Raw genomic sequence first — 20,189 nt, 5'->3', positions numbered from 1 at the left:
TATCATTAGCCATTAGGGGAGTGATAGTAGGGAGCCTTAGTAGGGAGCCTTACTAAGTTATCACTAGGTACATACCAGAATGGCTAAAATCAAAAACAGTGGTAACACCAAATGCTGGCAAGGATGCAGAAAAACTGGATCACTCCATACATTGCTGGTAGGGATGTAAAATGGTACAGCCACTCTGGAAAACAGTTTGGCAAGTTCTTAAAAAACTATATGCACAATAATCATACAACCCAGCAACTGCACTCCTGGCATTTATCCCAGAGAAATGAAAACTTATGTCAAAAAAAAAAAACCCTATGCACAAATCTTCATAGCACTTTTATTCATAATAGCCAAAAACTGTAAACAACTCAGATGTCTTTCAACAGGTATATGGTTAAACAAATCCATACCATGGACTACTACTCACAGTAAAAAAGGATGACCTACCAATACATTTAACAACATGGATGAATTTCTAGAGAATTATGCTGAGTGAAAAAAACTGAACCCAAAAGGTGACAAACTGTATGAGCCCATTTATATAACATTCTTAAAATGACAAAATCATAGAAATGAAGAACAAATGAGTGGGTCCCAGAGATTAAGGGGATGGAAAGGAAATGGGTGTGGCTATAAAAATAATATGAGGGGTCCTTGTGGTGATGGAAATGGTCTGTATATTGTGTCAGTATCAATACCCTGGTTGTGATATTGTACTACAGTTTTGCAAGACATCACCAATGGGGGAAACTGCGTAAAGAGTACACAGATGTCTCTGTATTACTTCTTAAAACTGTCAGTGAATTGACAATTATTTTAATAAAAAGTTTAATTTAAAATTACAAAGACCAACACTATTACAGCAGATTAATTTTTTAATTCAATAGCATGACATTCACAAGAGATTAAAATAAAAGAACACAAAAATGTAGGGGAAGGGGGAATTTTAAAAATCAGGCAAAACTAGCTGACCAAAAATAATAATAATAATAATAGGTATGTTAATATCAAACAGTAATATGTAATACAAAAAGCATTACTAGACATAAGGAGTCACTACACAGAGTAAAAGTTTCAATTCAACAGCAATATATGATAAATTTTCATGTACTAATAATAATTTTAAAATGTATTTTAAAAATTGAAAGAAACTACAAGGAAACTGAAAAAATAATTCTAGTAAAAGACTAACATACACCTGCTCTCTAAAAAAACAAAGATATAAGATGTGAACAACAGAATTAACAAGCCTAACTACTGGACATATATAAAACTTTGCACCAACAAATAGAAAATACACATTCTCTTCAAATACAAAAACTGACCACAGTCACAACAGATTTCAAAGGACTGTATCATACAGATCATGCTGCCTAACCACAACACAATTACAAATCAATAACCAAATTAACTAAAGGATCACCCATATGTTTGGAAACAAAACTTTTAAGTAACTCATAAATTAAAGAATTCATCCCTTGTGTGATGCAGGGAAAGCAAATACATAGAAATTCATGATCATTTAAGCCTGTCAAAGTGTTAAAAGTTAATAAGCAAGGTGTCCAACTTAAGAAATTAAAAAAGGAACAGAAATAAACCCAAAGTAAGTATAAAAGAAAGAAAGAAAGCAGACATTAAGTAGGGGGAGGATACATTAAAGAGCATAAAAAGGACAAAAATTTGATTCTTTGAAAAGCTTTTTAAAATTGGCACTTTTAGCTTTTAAAACTCATCAAGAAAAGGGGAGCATTTAAAAAAAAAGATAAGGACAGTAACTACAAAATAAGAGACTAACAATTTAATGCCATAAATTCAAAAACGTGAATGAAATGGACAACTTTCTATAAAAGTATAACCTACCAAAACCAGTTTGAAAATTGAAAATATGAGCAATCATATAACCAAAGCAATTGAATCAGTGATTAAGATGTGTCCCACAAAGAAAACAGTAACAATTCTACAAGTGAGTTCTACCACTCAAGAAACAAATTATTCTAATCTTACATAAACTCTTCCAGAAGAAAGAGGAAAAGTATATATATCTTTTAAATTATAGGTCAATATTACTCATTATTAGAAACAAAAATCCTACATTAACTATATTCAAACTGAGTCCAATAATGGAAAAAAGGGACAAACCAAGGCTGACTTTATACTTCGAACACAAGGTTGGTTTAAATATTAGAAAATCGATCAATGTATTTCATCATGTTAACAGGTTACAGAAGAAAAACATATGATCCTTTCAAAAGATGCAGAAAAAGCTTTTGATAAACTTCAACATCCATTCTTTTTCTTTTTAATTAAAAAGCTAATAATAGAAAGGAACACCCTTAACCTGAAAAGATTATCTACAATAAACCTACAGCAAGCAGCATACTTAACTGTGAAACTCTGATAGCATTCCCTTTAAAATCAGGAACAAGATCAGGATGCCCCCATCACCGCTTCTATTCAACATTGTACTGGAGATCCTAGCCAGCACATTAAGACAAGAAAAAGAAAGAAAAAAAAAGCATAAGAATTGGAAAGGAGGAAACAAAGAGGTCATTATTCACAGATAGATCTGTCCACACAGAAAATCCTAAAGAATTCTACACACAATTTATCACAATTAGAAGGATAGCAAGGTTGTTATACGAAGTCAAATTGTACTTCTATACACCAGCAAGGTAGAAAATATAATTTTAAAAGATACCATTAATGATTTGATACAAAAATAAGGTACCTAGAAATAAATCTAACAAAATACTTGCAAAAGTTTATCTGAAGAAAATTATAAAACTTTATTGAAAGAGACTGTAAAGACCTAGATAAATGGATACTACAATGTTCATGGTTAAGAAACTTAATAACAAAATGCTAGTAGTTCCCTTCAAACTGGTTTACAAATTCAATGCATTTCCCATCAAAATCCCAACAGGTTGCATGTGTGTATCTATATAACTTTAAAAAACGATACTAAAATTTTATGGAGGAGCAAACCAGCAAGAAATTCCTTGAAGAAGTACAAGGCAGGAGGACCTGGCCTACTTCTGTGTCCCTCAATGACTGACTAGACGGTTTCACACCAACCCTCCCTATGAAAACTTTAAAAACTGAACATAATATAAAAAACATCTGTTTGAAGACAAGAAGCACTACAAAAGGCAGCAAGAACCTGGGAGGCCAAGACCATGGAAAGAAGGGAAGCCTAGAAAATGGAGTCTAATATTTGATGCCTCTTTTCCCCTGGAGATAACTGCCAATGGAAAAAGGGCAATTGATAAGTTAAGAAATCCAGCAGAACTTTGAATAGACTTACAGGGCTGGGAAAACCAGAAGATATTTGCAAAATATAACCTGCAAGTCCTGGTATCTGGGATATATAATAAACTCCTACAAATCAGTATGAAAAAGACCAAATATAAAAATGGACAAAAGACTTGGCAAACCACCTCACAAAAGACATCCAAATGGCCAGGAAGTATATTAAAAGGGGCTTAACATCATTTCTCATTAGGGGAATTCAAATTAAGACCACTAAACATCCACCAAAATGTCTAAAATTAAAAGGGTGGACGAGAAAGGACAAGGAAAAACTAGAACTCTATTATTTTGCTATTGGAAGGGAATGAACAAAAAACTACAATTACATACAACAATAAGGATGAATCTCGCAAACAAAATTGAGAGGAAGAGGTGAGACACAAAAAATATGCACGTAATATAGTTCCATTTACATAAGGTTCAAAAAATAGGCAAAACTAGTCTAAGATGTTAAAGTCTGGCCAGTAGGTATCTTTAAGAAGGAAGAGGTTAGTCACTGGGAGAGGACTCAAGGGAACTCTCTAGGGTGCCAGTAATGTTCTATTTCCTGACCTGCATATGGTTATATTGAGAAAATTCATTTAGCTGTACTCTCATGATCTGTGTACTTTCTTTCTATACATATGTATGCCCTATAACAATAGAAGTTTGTTTTTACAGAAGCTGTACAAAGTTACAGTAATTAAAACAATGTGATGGTGCAGTTACACTAAGAGACTAGAGTCCAGAAAGTATAGATAGATCCAATTGTATAACAAAATCAGTAAGAAATAAATTTTTTTTTTAAAAAACCTAGTACAAACATGGGCAAAAGAACTGAATAGAATCCTAGAAGGGGTAAGAACAGGTTAATCAGCACAGTAAAAGATGCTCAAACTCATTAGTAAAAGGAAAAAATTGAAAACTAAAAGGTGATATTTCATACTCACTGGCAAAAACTTTTAAAGCCTGATAAAAGTAAGTATTAGCAAGAAAGCTAAGGAAACCTCTGTATTCCTGGAGGGAGCAAATACTGATACAATCCTCTTTGGAAAATAATCTGGCATTATCCAGTACTGTTGAAGATGCGAATATCCTTAAGTCCCAGCAATGCAATGCTACTCCTAGAGTTTCTACAGTGAAACATACTGTATTAAATATTCACATTAAATGAGATCAATAAAGACTACAAATAACACCATATCAATGCAGATTAAGTTTGTTCACAAAGTTTATTTTGCATTTCAGAGCCTTTTGGATTTCAGAAGTATAGATAAGGAAAAAAAAGGAAACTACACAAATTTCCAATGAGAATGGATAAATTGGTATTTATACAATGGAAACTCAAAAACAATGATAAACCAAAACACCCTAAATACATACAGCTTTTATTCAATTTGTATAAAATTTAAAAACACACAAAAACAAAAAATTTGTATATATAAAATGTGTGATTTATATATATATAATTTTATATATCTATGTAAGGTGGATGTGATCAGGGAAGGGCACCCTGCTGACCTAATGAAGTATTTCTTAACTTGGGTGGTGAGCACATGCATGTTTATTTACCTACATCTTAGCTGTTATAAACAACCTTTTGTACCTATTAAATAATTTAAATATTTAAAATTTTCAAATTAGCATGATATACCCAAATACATAAACCACTATTAACCATTACGAATTCTGAGAAATGACTCAAGAGAACTTTTTTTTTTTTCAAGAGAACTTTTTGAAGGAATTAGTATCCTAAGAGAGTTCAAGGACAGGTTGCTATTTTTTAAAAAAGGGAAGAAATAAAGAAAAGAGGATAAAACTCTTATAAATCAAAAACATAATTACTAAAATAAATTCTATGGAAGAGTTCTAAGTCAAGGAAACATTCCAGAATGTAAACAAATAAAATGTAAATCTTGGAAATCCGATATTCACCTGTCAAGAGTCTCAGAGAAAATAGGAAAAAAATTAACAAAAAAATAGAAGATAATTTCCCAGACCTGAAGAGGCTTACATCCGAAAAGGTCCCACCAGAAGGAATGAAAAAGGCCCACAACTAGACACATTTCACAACACCAAAGATAAGATCACCATAAAGACTGTAAACAAGGTTACCACAAAAGATAACAATCAGATTTACAATGGATCTCTATCAGCAATATTGAGTGTTTTAAATTCCCAAAGCAAAGCTTTCAACATTCAAAAGGAAAAACTGTATTACCAATTTATAATTCTGTATCTAAACTTTCAATCAGGAACAAATGCAAGCCATTTTCAAACATTCAAGAAATTAGAAAGTCTATCACCAGCATATCCTTTCTAAAACAACTACTCAAGAGGGGTGTAGGGGGAGGAAAAGACTGGGAGTTTGGGATTAGCAACTAGTATATATAGGATGGATAAACAAGGTCCTACTGCATAACTCAGGGAACTATACTCAATATCCTGTGACAAACCAGAATGGAAAAGAACATGAAAAAGAATATATACGTGTAACTGAGTCACTTTGCTGTATAGCAGAAGTTAACACAACCTTGTAAATCAACTATACTTCAATAAAATTAAAAAAAAAAACTACTCAAGATTACATTCCAGTAAAATCAAAAAGAAGTCTAAAAAAGAGAAAGACATGAGATCCAAATAACACACCTAACCCAGGAGTGCAATGTAATCTCAGGATGACAGATGTATAGCAAGATCCAGAAAGCAAGCTGCCCGAATTACAAAAAAAGGTTGAGAGCTCCAGAAAGCCCATCTTCAAGAAAAGTTCAATGGCTACAAGATGAAAACACATTGTACTGGGTTGCCAAAAACTGCCTTCAGGTTTTAAGTAAAAATAAAAGACACATTTTTCATTTTCACCAGCACTTTATTTTTTTTTAAATAAATTATTTATTTATTTTTGCCTGCGTTGGGTCTTCGTTGCCACACGCCGGCTTCCTCCAGTTGCAGCAGGGGCGGGGTGGGGGGGGCTACTCTTAGTTGCAGTGCGTGGGCTCTAGGCACGCGGGCTTCAGTAGATGTGGCACCAGGGCTCAGCAGTTGTGGCTCACAGGCTCTAGAGCTCAGGCTCAGCAGTTGTGGCGCACGGGGCTTAGCTGTTCTGTGGCATGTGGGATCATCCCAGACCAGGGCTCGAACCCATGTCCCCTGCCTTGGCAGGCGGATTCTTAACCACTGTGTTACCAGGGAAGTCTCACCAAGCACTTTATTAAACAACGTATTCACCCTTTTGTTCCACTACCTTCTGCCATTCTTCAGGCAACTTCATAATTCCATCTTCCCAAAACTTTTTATCTTTTTAAGCAAAGAACTGTTCCAGATGCCTTTTACAGTCTTCCAGGGAATTGAAATTTTTTCCGTTAAGAGAATTTTGTAAAGACCTAAATAAATGGAAATCCGAAGGTGCAATGTCTGGTGAATACGGCGGATGAATCAGAACTTCCCAGCCATGCTGTTAACAGTTTTTTTGCCTGGTCATCAAAGAAACACGCCGTCTTGCGTTATCCTGATGGAAGATTACCCGTTTTCTGTGGACTGATTCTGGATGCTTTTGGTGGAGTGCTGCTTTCAGTTGGTCTAACTGGGAGCAGTACTTGTTGGAATTAATCATTTAGTTTTCCAGAAGGAGCTCATAATAGAGGACTCCCTTCCAATCTCACCGTATACACATCACCTTCTCTGGATGAAGACCGGCCTTCGGTGTGGTTGGTGGTGGTTCATCTCCCTTGCCCCACAATCTCTTCCATTCCACATTATTGTACAGTATCCACTTTTCATCGCCCGTCACAATTTGTTTTAAAAACGGAACGTTTTCATTACGTTTAAGTGGAGAACTGCATGCAGAAATACGGTCAAGAAGGTTTTTGTCACTTAACTTATGTGGAACACAAACATCCAAGTGATTAACATAATCAAGCTGGTGCAAATGATTTTCAGTGCTTGATTTGGATATTTTAAGTATGTCGGTTATCTCTCGCATGGTATAATATTGACTGTTCTCTATTAATGTCCCGATTTGATCTCTATCAACTTCAACTGGTCTACCCGACCGTGAAGCATTGTCCAGTGAGAAATCTCCAGCATGAAACTTCGCAAACCACTTTTGACATGTTCGATCAGTCACAGCACCTCCTCCGTACACTGCACAAATCTTTGTTTCAGTTGCGTTTTTACCTTGAAATAATAAAGCATAATATGGCGAAAATGTTGCTTTTTTCCTTCCATCTTCAATATTAAAATGGCTACACAAAAATTCACCAATTTTGATAAGTCTTTTTTTAAATGCACGCTGATATGACAGCTGTCATATACAAGCTAACAAAATTGTTTCTAATGAAGTTAAAGATAACTAAGTGCTACCAGAGCCATCTTATGGAAAAAAAGGAAAGAACCTTTTGGTGAACCCAATAATATTAAAGTTTAAAAGTGATTTCCATGAGCTCTCCACAATCATGCAGGGCTTTATTATATTTCTCCTTTAAGGAGCCGAGGTTTAACAACACAGAAGTTCCTCAACAGCTCCACACTACTTGGGCTCTATAGTAACTAATACTTGTATCAGCACACATATTACAAAGGCTGGTTATTAGTATTCAATTTCTAGAATCTTCCTGTAGAAGCACAGAGAAGTTTAGAAGAGTTATAAACCACAATATAAATGCTATAAATCTTGACAACGTAGTATCAATAGAAAATTAAGGCTAGAATGGGGAAGAAAGGTGGAGGCTGGGAGAAACAAAGGGAAAAAGATGGGTGCTAAATCCTCTTTAAGACTGGGAACTAAAGAGATAGTGTCTAAAACTGATAGGTCAAGAAAGAGAAATTTAACTGTTACAAAAAGATTAAAATAATCAACAGCAGAATTAGGAACAAAAATGTAACTGGTAGAAATCAAAGTGCTAGGGCAGGTGGAAAATGAAATGACCTAAATTTCTTATCTACTAGGGAGTCAAGCAACAGATACTGTTTATAGAGTTGAAAGAAAAATCAATATATAGAAAGACATGCTTTATTTTTGAGTTTTGGAATTAACCTAAAAAAAAAAAGAAAAAAGAAAAACTAAGGGAAAAAATCCCCACTAAAGGCAGTTATATAAAGATTTAAGAAAGAACTTTTACTTTTCTTTCTGGATTTTTCTGCATTTTCATTCAAAGAAAAAAAGAATGAAAGAAAGAAAAAGATGAAGAAAAGAATAAGAAATTTTAAATATATTATTAAAGCCATTCCCAGATTGGGGGAAAAAGGTCAAATAATTTGTCTAAGGTCATACAGTTGAAAACCATGCATCTCCAATGCTAATATCAAAAAAAAACCCAAAGAACAAACAAAAAAACATACCTTCTGTGGCATAATCTAGATCTGCTTTTTTACTGACTTGTATGAATAACCAAATGGAGAACTCCGAATGTCTATGTTGTTTATATTGTTCTCTGCAAAGTCACAAAAACAAAGTCTTATTCGTTTCACACCATTTTTCCAAAAAGTCTAGGGAAATGACCATGTTACTAGTGGGTTCAAAATGAAGTCAGAGGATAGTTTGGACTATGATACCAATTGATTCCACATCACTTTTACTTCAACTTCAATTCAACTGTGAATTTCTTAAATTCAGATTCCTGAATAAAAACAGACTAGCTGTCAAGACAAGTCAATGGGGAAAGAACTGTCTTTTCAACAAATAGTTCTGTGAAAACTGGATATCCACATGCAAAGGAAGCTGTATCTCTACTTCACACCATAAACAAAAATTACCTCAAAATGGATAAACAATCTAAATATAAAAGTTAAAACTATAAATATAAGCTCTTAGATGAAAACACGAATAAATCTTTGACACTGGATAAGGCAATGGTTTCTTAGATTTGACATCAAAGGCATAAGCAACAAGAGAAAAAACAGAATTAAAAACATTTGTGCTTCTAAGTACACGATCAAAAAAGTGAAAAGATAGTCCATAAAAAGAAAGAAAATATTTGAAACCATATATCTAAGAACTTGTAACTGGAATATATAAAGAACATAAACAGTAATAAAAAAGCAAACAACCCAATTTAAAAAATGGGCAAAAGGTCTGAATAGATATTTCTCCAAAGAAGATATACAAATGGCCAATAAGCACATGAAAAGATGCCCAACATCGTTAGTCATCAGGAAAATACACACCAAAACCGCAGTGAGATACCACTTCACATCCACGTGGACAAGGATGTGGAGAAAGCAGAACCCTTATACACTACTGGTGGGAATGAAAAATGGTGTAGCAGTTGGAAAAGAGTTGGGCAGTTCCTCAAAGACTTAAACAGAGTTACCACATGACCCAGCAATTCCACTCCTAGTTATATATCCAAGATAATCGAAAACATATGTCCACACAATACTTATACACTTGTAGATAAATGTTCACACCAGTCAAAAAGTGGAAATCACCCAAATGTACATAAATTCATAAATGGATAAACAAAATGTGGTATATTCCATACAATGGAATATTATTCGGCCATAAAAAAGAATGGAGTACTGATACATCTACAAGAATTAACCTGAAAAGATTATGTTAAATGAGAGAAACCAGACACAAAAGGCCACATGTAAGATATTATTTCTATGAAATGTCCAGAATAGGCAAATCCATAGAGACAAAGTAGCAGATGCTGAGAGCTGGGGGAAAGAGGGCATAGGGAGTGACTGCTAATGAGCATGGGTTTCTTTTGGGGTGATGAAAATGTTCTGAAATTCAATAGTGGTGATGGTTGTATAACTTTGTGAATAGACCAAAACCACTGAATTGCACACTTTAAAAAGCTGAATTTTATGGTATGAGAATTATATCTCAAAAAAAAAATTTTTTTAAATAGACTAGCTAAGATCCAATCCAGAAAAACAAAGGCAAAAATGCTGAGAAAAGAGAAACATTTGGAGAATTTGTTAGAAAAATGCCACCTTTATCACAAAAGATATTCACGTTTACCAGAGGGAGGGTGCAGACCTAAGGAGCAAACAAACACAAAAATGTCTACCACAGCTAAGAATATCTTGGTTTACTGACTATAAAAAATTATCTATTTCATTTTAAATTAAATATTTGGTTTTGAATGTGCTTTCATAGACATGATCTTAAATGAAGTCCTCCTGGAAATTTAGTTGTATCCACTAATAACAGCTTTGAATTACATGGTGAATTCTGTTAACATCTATCATATGTATTAGTCTATTTCTTTGCCCAATAGTTGGCAGCTTGGAGGGATGAGGACCTCTAACCTCAACACTCCCCTTCCCCATTAACTTCCCATTCTCCCTGTGTATCCCAACAGCACCCGAAGATGGCAAGTAAGGAACCAAACCCTCAAGCCTTCTAGGCAGAAAATCTTCTGTTATAGAATTATTTAACCCTCTTATTAGATCTTCCGTGTCTGGCTTACCAGTATCTATTAAGAAAGTTACTATCACTGGCTCTTCCACTAGATTCCTGCACACATTGACTCTCATTCTCTGACACGCACAGAGATAATAAACTCTCAATGCACAAGAGAAAGAGGATGAGGAGTACAGGAGAGAGAGCCTTAAAAAAAAAAGTTAGTACAGTAGATCCCCCCTCCACTCCCACACTGGAGAGAAGAAGGAAGAGTGGATTAACCAGGTTAAATTGTAGCAGGGACCTTTTTAAGGACTGCACCAGAAGGAGTATTGAAATTATGCAACTGGAGGAGACAAGGGTAGAAAGCTGCTCTGGTTGAAGAAGATGTGAGGGACTTCAGACTCCAACTACTCTGCCTCTCTTCCACCACTGTGCTTGGCACTGCTGGAGAATATTTTGGAGGAAGAAAGCAGGGCAACAGTGACAGAGGCCTAGGCCACCAGACTGCATGAGCTTGTCCCAGGTTAATTCAATAATTAGTTAATTCACAAACTCCTAACAACATAAATGTTTTAAACAAGCCACCACTGAACTGAATAATTTCTTCTCTAGCACCTTGAAAGCTTCTAATACCCGATGCACTATTATACTCATCTTTGACTATACACAGCCCATAATTGCCCTTCACAGAGAACTTACCCCTTCCTTTCCCTCAACCCATCAGGATGATCTTGTGAGTCAGGTTTGTATGATGTGACTCTAATCTTCTGGCTATAGATAATCAGGACAGAAGTGGACCCTCACCGATCCTCTCTCCCAGAAGAAATGAAGAGAGGTGTGCTGGTATTCTACTGGTCACTTGAACTGAAAGCAGCAAAGTGTAGGGATGCCATATTCTGCTGTGACTGGACAAGATCTCTGGTACTGGCCCACAGGGAAGTCTCAAAACACTGAAATTGTCAGGCAACTCCTCTGTCAGGAGTTGCCTCGTCAAATAACTCCCCTCCCCCGAGCAAAGCAAAGGCACAGGAGTCACTGAAGCACAGTGAAGATGACCTTTCCCAAAATTCCAGACCTCCAGTACAGGAGACGCCGGCACTAGCCAGCAGTGACCTGCTCTGGTTATACGGGCTCCTAGGAAGTGGCCCTGAATGATAACGGACAAAGATAAAGGAAATCCTCTCAGCGGCATTATCAGCAGCCAAACCTGGCATTCAGGTCGGCTGGCCATTTCTTCTACTGCCAAGAAGTTAGCCAACAAACCAATGCCCGTGATTTTTCCTGGTCCTTCAATTTATTTCAGAATATATTCTGTAGCAGAGACCATTTAGAAAACCCTCAATGTTTCTTCCCCTTTTCCTCCTTTCTAATTAGATTTTTCTTCAGTTGTCCAGTTTTCCCTACAGTATTATATATCATATAAGCAGGGTATTGTTTATCATTCAATTTAGTTCATAAAGTGCAGGATGGTAGCTAGGAGCACCACGTGGACCCAAAGGAAACTGAACAGAGCAGTAGAGCTTAGACCCTAAGGAGCATTCACTCTAAAGCTAGACCTCCGAGGTTAAAAATCCCAGGTCTTCCAGTATTAGCTGTGTGATCTAGGTCAGGTTATTCAACCTCTCTGTGCCTCAATTTTTCACAGAATTGTTGTGAGAACTAAATAAGTATGTATCTAAAGTGCTTAAACCAGGGCCGGGAATATAATAAGCACTTTCTTATAATGGGTATCTGCCATCATCATCATCGTCACGATTTGCAATGGGGAGTGGGGAGAGCTACAGCACATCTTTAAGTGTAGAGGATGCTACTGAGCAGGTAAGGCAAAAACTGGGGTGGATAACTCTTTCAGCATTTGCACAGCCCATACCCTTCCCTCCTCTGAAAACTCTCCCCAGTTAAGTCTCCTAACGTGAACTATGGCAGAGGAGCTATCTTCCAGCAAGTGCAGGGAGAAGAAAAGACAGCTGATTTACAGAAAAAGATGATGAAGCTGACCCACAAAACAAAATGGGAGGGAAGAGAGAGGGGTATGGGATGGAGACAGAGGATGGAGGGAGTGGGGAGGGAAGCGGGAAGAAGGGGAGACAAAGAGAAAATCTTGGTTTCCAACCACTTTCCAGTTCCTGATTCCACTCCAACCTAAGCACTGACTGCCCTTTCTGCCCTATACCAATAAATAAATTCTTCACTTTTTATTAAGCTTTGACAAACGACAGAAAAGTCTAACACAAGCCCTGGAAAACTTTTCATCAACAAAAAAAAAAATCTTAGAAGAGATAAAGTTATATAATCCGTTACTACACAAAACCCAAGACAATACTGCAGATATAAATAACTACAAACTTCAGTATTCTCAACCCATCCTAAACCTAATGCATGAATTTACACAGGTGAGGCTCAGGCCTGGTTGTTTCAAAAGCTCTACAGGTGTTATAACCCCTACAGCTGAGGCTCTGACACTAACACCCTTACACTTACCAATATGAACACCCTTTACCTACTATCACGGTTCTCTGTGTAAAGTAGCGTAGGGCATAAAATGCATGAATATACTTTTCTCTTTACCGGGAATTAAATAATTTTTGAAACAGCAAGAGAGAAAATGGCAGGCATTATTCGAACTGAAGCAATTTACCTATAGATCAGAACAATGAATACGTTCTTTTGCTGATGTTCACCAAACCAGCCAGGTAACCAGACAACATGCTTCCCCCGCATCCCATCCCTCTCCAAAAAACAATAACAAACATACAAACTGAATCTTTTACCAGATTTCTTTTCCTTCTTATTCGGAAACAGTAATGCTAACAACACGTCCATGGTTGTGCAAACTGATTGCAGTTAACTTAATTTCAAGTTCCTCTTCATCCCTTTTTTGAAAGACTTTTTTTTTAAAATCAGGGTTTCCGATCTTAAGTATCCCATTTATGCCGCCAGTAATTCAGCGATCCATAAAAAAATCTGGCTCGTTTATCACAATTATGTCTCAGTTGAGGGCTTTGAAGGTTATCACCCACGGGAAAAATCTCTTTTCCGTCTAACCCCAACACAGCGCATTTCAAACCTCTACTATACAAAGGTAAACAAAAATAAAGTTGTGATCTTGTTCGAAAGGCTAGGGAGAAAAAATTTTCAAGTGCAAAACGAGTTCACAAACCTCATGACAACACGGACTTTGCGGAGTTCTTACCATGGCACTAAGAAAATACCAAGGTTTAAGGCCGATCATTGAAGGCAGGGTTCCCAAAAGACCACGCTTCTGCCCAAGATGTTGAGGAAGCACTGGTGGGAGGAAGGGGCCTTTCTCGAGACAGATCTGACTAAGAGGTAGCATCACCCACAGAAGAGAGAGAATTCCTAAAAGCAACTTCACGTTTCAGAAGACAGCTTCCCACCAAGTGAGTAGCCCGTAGACTTAGGAATCGCCAGACACGTACACCCCTCGCGAAGGTGGAAAAGCAAATCCTGCTTCCCACCTCACCTCTTAAAATAAACGGGGAAGTTGGGTCCCCACGAGCCCCTCCCGAGAGCGGCCCCGGCGCCCCGCGCCAGGTGTGCGGACCCACCGACCGGCTCACCTGGTCCCCAGGCCCGCCACCACCGGGTGGCACGGGCTTCCTCCGCCGCCTCGCTCCCCTCCCCCGCCCGCCCGGGCGCCCGTTGGGACGCGGGCCGGGGCTCGGAGCTCCGCCAACCGGTCCCCGCGAAACAAGAAGGTGGCGGCCGGCGACGCTGCGGCTTCCCCGCCTCGCCTCCCCTCCCCTCCCCTCCCCCGCGGCCTCCGCTCTCCACTCCCACGCCCCCGCTTACCCTCAACTCCTCGAAATCCGCCATTTTATACCACCCGCGGGCGCCGCCGCCGCTGCCGCCACAGCACCCCCTCCCGCTGCCGCCAACGACACCGCCGCCACCACGGCCGCCGCCGCCGCCTCCAGCACCATCCTGCACTGGGAGCCGCTAAAGACGCCGCGGCCGCCGCCGCCGCCGCTGCCTCCGGGCCCGTCACGTGACCGCCGCCGGAGCTCCGCCCCCGGCGAGCGCGGCCCCGCCCTCCAGGCGCCCCGCCCTCTCGGCCAGCCGCTTTCCGCCGGCGTCTTCCGCCAGCCCCCCAGGCCTGCGGCTCTGGCCTCGCCTGAGTCCCCGCCCCCTCCCGCTGCCTGCCCACCTCCCGCACGCCTTCCGGCACTCGGCCTTGTCGCCGTGCAGCCCTCAGGCTGCGGGTGCCTCCTCGCCCCGGCGCGGAGGCCCAGCCCCAGTCCCTGAAGCGCCCTCGCGACTGCAGCGTTACCCGCGGGACTGGAGGAGGGCCTGGGCTGTGGGAGGGACGGAGAGGAAGAAGAGATGGCCGGGACTCGTGACGGGAACATTTACAGTGCCCTTCCCCACGGTGGCTGTGGACGGAGGGAGCACCCACAAATAAAGGCATCCCCCGGAGTAGTTGTGGCGAAACAACCTAAATATGGGTGTTGGATAAGCTGTTGTTCTGATCTAATGGGGCAAGGTTGGTGAGACCTTTTTGGGTTGATAATATCCTCAGTACTAACCTGGCTGGTTCTTTCTGACTTTGAAGGGCGACTGAATGTCAAGGATTGCAGAGTTGAAAGGGTTGGGGGAGGGAAGTTGGAGAAGTGAAATAGGAGAGCGCCCAGAAGGACCCTGATAGAAAGTCGAGGGATCAGGGAAATAAGATAGCTGGGAAAAATGAAATGTCAGAGGAAGAGAAGATGGAAGGAAGTTTCACGGCACTCCTGACTTGCTGACAAAGGATGAGAAGATGCTGAGTTAAGCTGGTCAAAAAATTCTCTGGACCAAATCCAGGGTTCAAATTTCCTTGAAGAGGTGGATGGAATCCATTTAAGACACCTAATGTTGATCCCTGGGCCAAGAATAGTTACCACTACACCTCTTCGCCTAATTCCTGTTCATCCTTCAGCTCTCAGTTTAAGTATCACTTCCTCAGAAAGACCTTCCCTAAACCCACATGCCCCCATTTTAATTCAGATCCCTCTCTGACTGCTCATAGGATCCGAATATTTCCTTCCTGATATTTTTCCATGGTAATTACGTAGGTCTTTGTGTGATTATTATATAAATAATAATCGTTTAACTTTTTTTCTTAAAAGTGTTTTTAAACCCGCTAGACTATAATGACTGACAAATGGTTGGAAAACTGTGGGCCTCTCATTGGTTTAATGAGTAAAAGAATGAACAGTATCTAGAGTAGGTTCTAATTCTGGCTTTCCACCATTAACTTTAGCTTGGCTTTTTCTTGATCTTGGCTTATTCTCCTTAGACCTTGATTTCCACCTCAGTAGAGTTTAACATTGTTCAACAGACATTAAGTGAAGGCCAATGTGAGCTAGGATCTTCCAGGGAATAAAGATTTATAGAATACAGTACAGCCCTTCCACCAAGGAGCTTACAACCCATAAGAAGCACCATGCATGAAATACTGAGTTTAGTTTCTAAGCACCTGTCCTGTTAATCCTTTCTCTGCCTGTCTCTGAACCCATCAATCCTCTTGATCTCAACATCTCTCTTTTCCTTTCCACTGATTTCTTCCTCTTTCCCTATATCCGTGTTCAAGTCTCCTAGATAGTTTCAAGCCACCTTTCTTCTTTTGCCAAGAACACATCTATTTTAATCACATTTCTTTGCTCCTTTACACTTTACCTTAACCTTTACTGAAACTATACAGTATCAAAGAAAATGAACAATGAATTTATCTTTTATATAACCAAATTTTTAGTCTGGAATTTTTAAACACAAACAAAAGTTGAAAGCATAACAATGAATATCTGTATACATTCCAACTAGATTCAACAGTTATTAGTATTTGAACAATTTTTATTAAGGCATAAATAACATATAGGTAAATCCTCCTATCTTAAGTAAACTCTTCAATTAGTTTTGAAAAATGCTTATCAAGATACAGAACATTTTCATCACTCCAGAAAATTCCCTCCTGCCCCTTCCCAGTCAAACCTCCCAGCAGAAATAACCAATGATCTGATTTCTAATACTGTAGAGAGAATTTTAAAATGAGGGAAACATTTTAAAATGCTATTATAGCCTCAATGCCAAAACCAAACAAAAATTAATTTTCCTATCTAACTTATAAGCAGATTTTATGCCAGTAATGCAAGGATGGTTTCACGCTAGCATATATGTTAAAGAAATTGGTAATTTGATACAACTCAGCAACTAAGAACAACCAAAAAATCTGGATATAGAAAATCAGAAGCAAGTGCCAAATGTAAGGAGTTAACCAGTCAAAATCTTAGAAGGCAGTGTTCTAGGCAGTTAAACTGAACATTTATCCTGAGACATTTGACAGTCCAAAAGTAAAATCTATAAACTGAGCTATGACTTTTGCAGGATTGCTGGGCAAGAGAGACATAAATCTAAATCTAGTGCCACAGAAGAACAAAGTCCAATAAACACCCCCCATATTTAATACAAGATCCCGTAGGGTAAAGATAAACCAGAAATAAATCAGCACTTCCACAAATTGCGTTCAGGTTTTATAGCAATCAGGAAATCTCACTCCTTGAATACTGAATAAACAGATCCTAGAGTGGTACTCCACAGACACTGGGCAGAATCAAACAAAAATTCTCTCCAGATGAAGATATCATTAGCCCAAACCTCAAATTAACCTACATAAAATTTTACAAATTAAATGACCAAACATAATCAAAAATCAGAAAAAGACTGCAATAAAAGCAAGCTTACACAAATAAGTAAATAAACAACCTTGAAAAAATAATCTAATAGAAACTCTAGAATTGAGATGTTTAAGAACCCAATGGATAAGTTTATAGGTATATATGTATATTACACATGGTTTAAGAGAGAATTAATAACAGGAACATGTTAGAAGACTATTTAGAATGAAGCTCAGGGAAACAAAAAGATGGAAAATGCATAAGAAAATACTAGAGACATAGATTTGAGACAGAAGATAATGCCAGAAAAGTCTAACAAATGTTTAATTGGAGTCCTCAAAGAACAAAAAAACAAAATGAGGCAGTAGCAATATGTGATGAGATAAAGTCTGAGATTTTTCAGACTGATAAAAAAAATCACTATAGGTAAAGGGTTAACAAAACCTTTTCCTGTCTACATAAGAACTTAACCTTCAGCTAATTTTCTAGCTCTGTTCACCAGGAAACATGATAGAGGTTTATGATAAAAATGACCTCTGATCAGTAAATTGCCTCTGGACCAGGAGGAACTATAAATGGTCTACATTTATAGACCTGATGGGGATACCATACTTGGGACTTTTCTGAGTGAGTTAAGTTCACCAGTAAAATATAGCAATTTTAAATCTGTATGCACCTAATGACATGCACTTAATGTAGCTTACAGAACTACAGTGAGAAAATCCACAAGTATAGTGAAGCATTTTACCATACCTATCTCAGTAATTGATACAAAAAGCAAACAGAAAATCATTAAAGATATAGATTTTTGGAACAGCATAATTAACAAATTTGACCCAATGATTACAAATAATGTGCAGAAAATGCATTATTTTAAGTACATATGGAATATTTACCAAAATTGAGCATAATAGAGTAAGCCTCAACAATTTTAAAAATTGTGATAAAATATACACAATATAAAGTTTACCAACTTAACCACTTTTAAGTGTACGATACAGTGCCATTAAGTATAGTCACATTACTGTACAGCCATCACCACCATCCAGCTCCTGAATTCTTTTCATCTGCAAAACTGAAACTCCATACTCATTAAACAATAACTCCCTATTCTTTTCTTCCCCCTGGACCCTGGCAATCACCATTCTGCTTTCTTCATGACTTTACTCTAGGTACCTGATATAAATGGAATTATACAGTATGTGTCTTTTTGTGACTGGCTTATTTCCCTTAGCATGATGTCTTCAAAGTTCATCCATGATGTAACATATGACAAAAAATTTTGTTCCTTTTTAAGGCTGAATAATATTCCATTGTATGTGTACACCGTATTTTGTTTATCCATTTATCTGTCCATGGACAGTTAAGTTGTGTCTTAATCAGGCTCGGGTACTAAAACAAAATACCACAGAATGTGTGACTTAAATAGCTAACATTTCTCACAGTTCTGGAGGCTCAGAAATCTAAGATCAAGGTGCCAGCCTTTAGTGTCTGATGAGGATCCACTTCCGGGTTTACAGATGACCACCTTCTTAACATATCCTTACATTATGGGGACAGAGAGCTCTGGTTTCTTGATCTTATAAGGGCATTAAGCCAATCCTAGGACCTCCACCCTCATGACCTAAGCTAAATCTAATTACTGCCCAGAGGCCCCACCTCCAAATATCATCGCATTGGGGATTGAAGCATCAACATATGGGTTTTTGAGGGACACAGACATTCAGTCAACAGCAGGTTGCTTCCACCTTTTGATTATTGTGACTAATGTGAACAAATATCTCTCCTAGATCCTGCTTTCTATTCTTTTGGGTATATACCCAGAAGCGGAATTATTGGATCATATGGTAATTCTATTTTTATTTTTTGAGGAACTGCCATACTGTTTTCCAAAGCAGCTGTGCCATTTTACATTCCCACCAGCAGTGTGCAAGGGTTCCAGCTTCTCCACACCCTCATCAACAGTTGTTATTTTCTGGTTTTTAGTAGTAGCCATCATAATAGGCAGCAGATGATATCTCCTTGTGGTTTTGATTTGCATTTCCCTAATGGTTAGTGATGTTGAACATCTTTTCATGTGCTTATTGGCCTTCAGAATAACTTCTTTGGAGAAATGCCTATTCAGTCCTTTACTCATTTTTACATTCCGTCGTTTGTTTGTTTTTTTGTTTTCGAATTTCAACAAATTTTAAAGGATTGGAAGCTGCTACAAGTCTATTTTCATTTGCTCTCTATGACAAAGATTGTCTTGGAACAGTGTTTTATCATCTCTCAGGTTCTGATGAGATATAATAAGCCATGATGATAGTATGTACCCTTGATATGATGTGATGAGAATGGCACTTTATCTCTGTGATCTTTCTCTCAAAAAACACACAACCCCAGTTGAATCATGGGAAAAAGTATCAGAGAAATCCCAATCAAGGAGCATTCTACAAACCACCTGACCACTATTCCTTAAAAGTGTCAAGGTCATTAAAAACAAAGAAAGTCAGAGAAATCATCACAGCAAAGAGAGCCTGAGGAGACACAACAACTAAATATGATATGGTATCCTGACTAGATTCTGGTATAAAAAAGGACACGAGGCAAAAACTAAGGAAATCTGAATAAAATATGAATTTTAGTTAGTAATAATGTCTCAATATTCGTTCATTAGTTGTGACATATATACCATATTAATACAAGATGTTAACTACTGCATAGCACAGGAAACTCTACTCAATATTCTGTAACAACCTATACGGGAAAAGAATCTGAAAAAGAATGAATATATGTATATGTATAACTGACTCACTTTGCAGTATATCTGAAACTAACACAACATTGTAAATCAGCTATACTCCAATGTAAAATAAAAATTAAATTTAAAAAAAGATGTT

At 38.0% G+C, this 20,189-nt stretch overlaps 1 protein-coding gene across 13 annotated transcripts in view; it reads right to left on the bottom strand.

Annotated features, from left to right (window-relative positions):
- The window catches only part of PIAS2 (protein inhibitor of activated STAT 2), a 93,050-nt gene extending 77,960 nt beyond the window's left edge, over nucleotides 1–15,090 (bottom strand). For 3 of the 13 annotated variants that reach the window (XM_033421355.2, XM_012531684.3, XM_033421354.2), the window contains exon 1: nucleotides 14,450–15,089. In XM_033421355.2, the coding sequence (XP_033277246.1) occupies nucleotides 14,450–14,473 (24 nt within the window). In that variant the 5' untranslated portion in view covers nucleotides 14,474–15,089. Of the gene's footprint in view, nucleotides 1–75; nucleotides 185–2,376; nucleotides 2,466–14,217; nucleotides 14,239–14,449 lie in introns of those variants that run through there. The other 10 variants (XM_033421346.2, XM_033421352.2, XM_033421353.2 and 7 more) reach the window with 7 other exon arrangements.
- Nucleotides 15,091–20,189: the final 5,099 nt, after the last annotated feature.

This window comes from Orcinus orca, chromosome 15 (assembly GCF_937001465.1).
Source record: "Orcinus orca chromosome 15, mOrcOrc1.1, whole genome shotgun sequence".
Classification (NCBI taxonomy): Eukaryota; Metazoa; Chordata; class Mammalia; order Artiodactyla; family Delphinidae; genus Orcinus; species Orcinus orca.
This window is presented reverse-complemented; position numbering and strand designations above follow the sequence as displayed.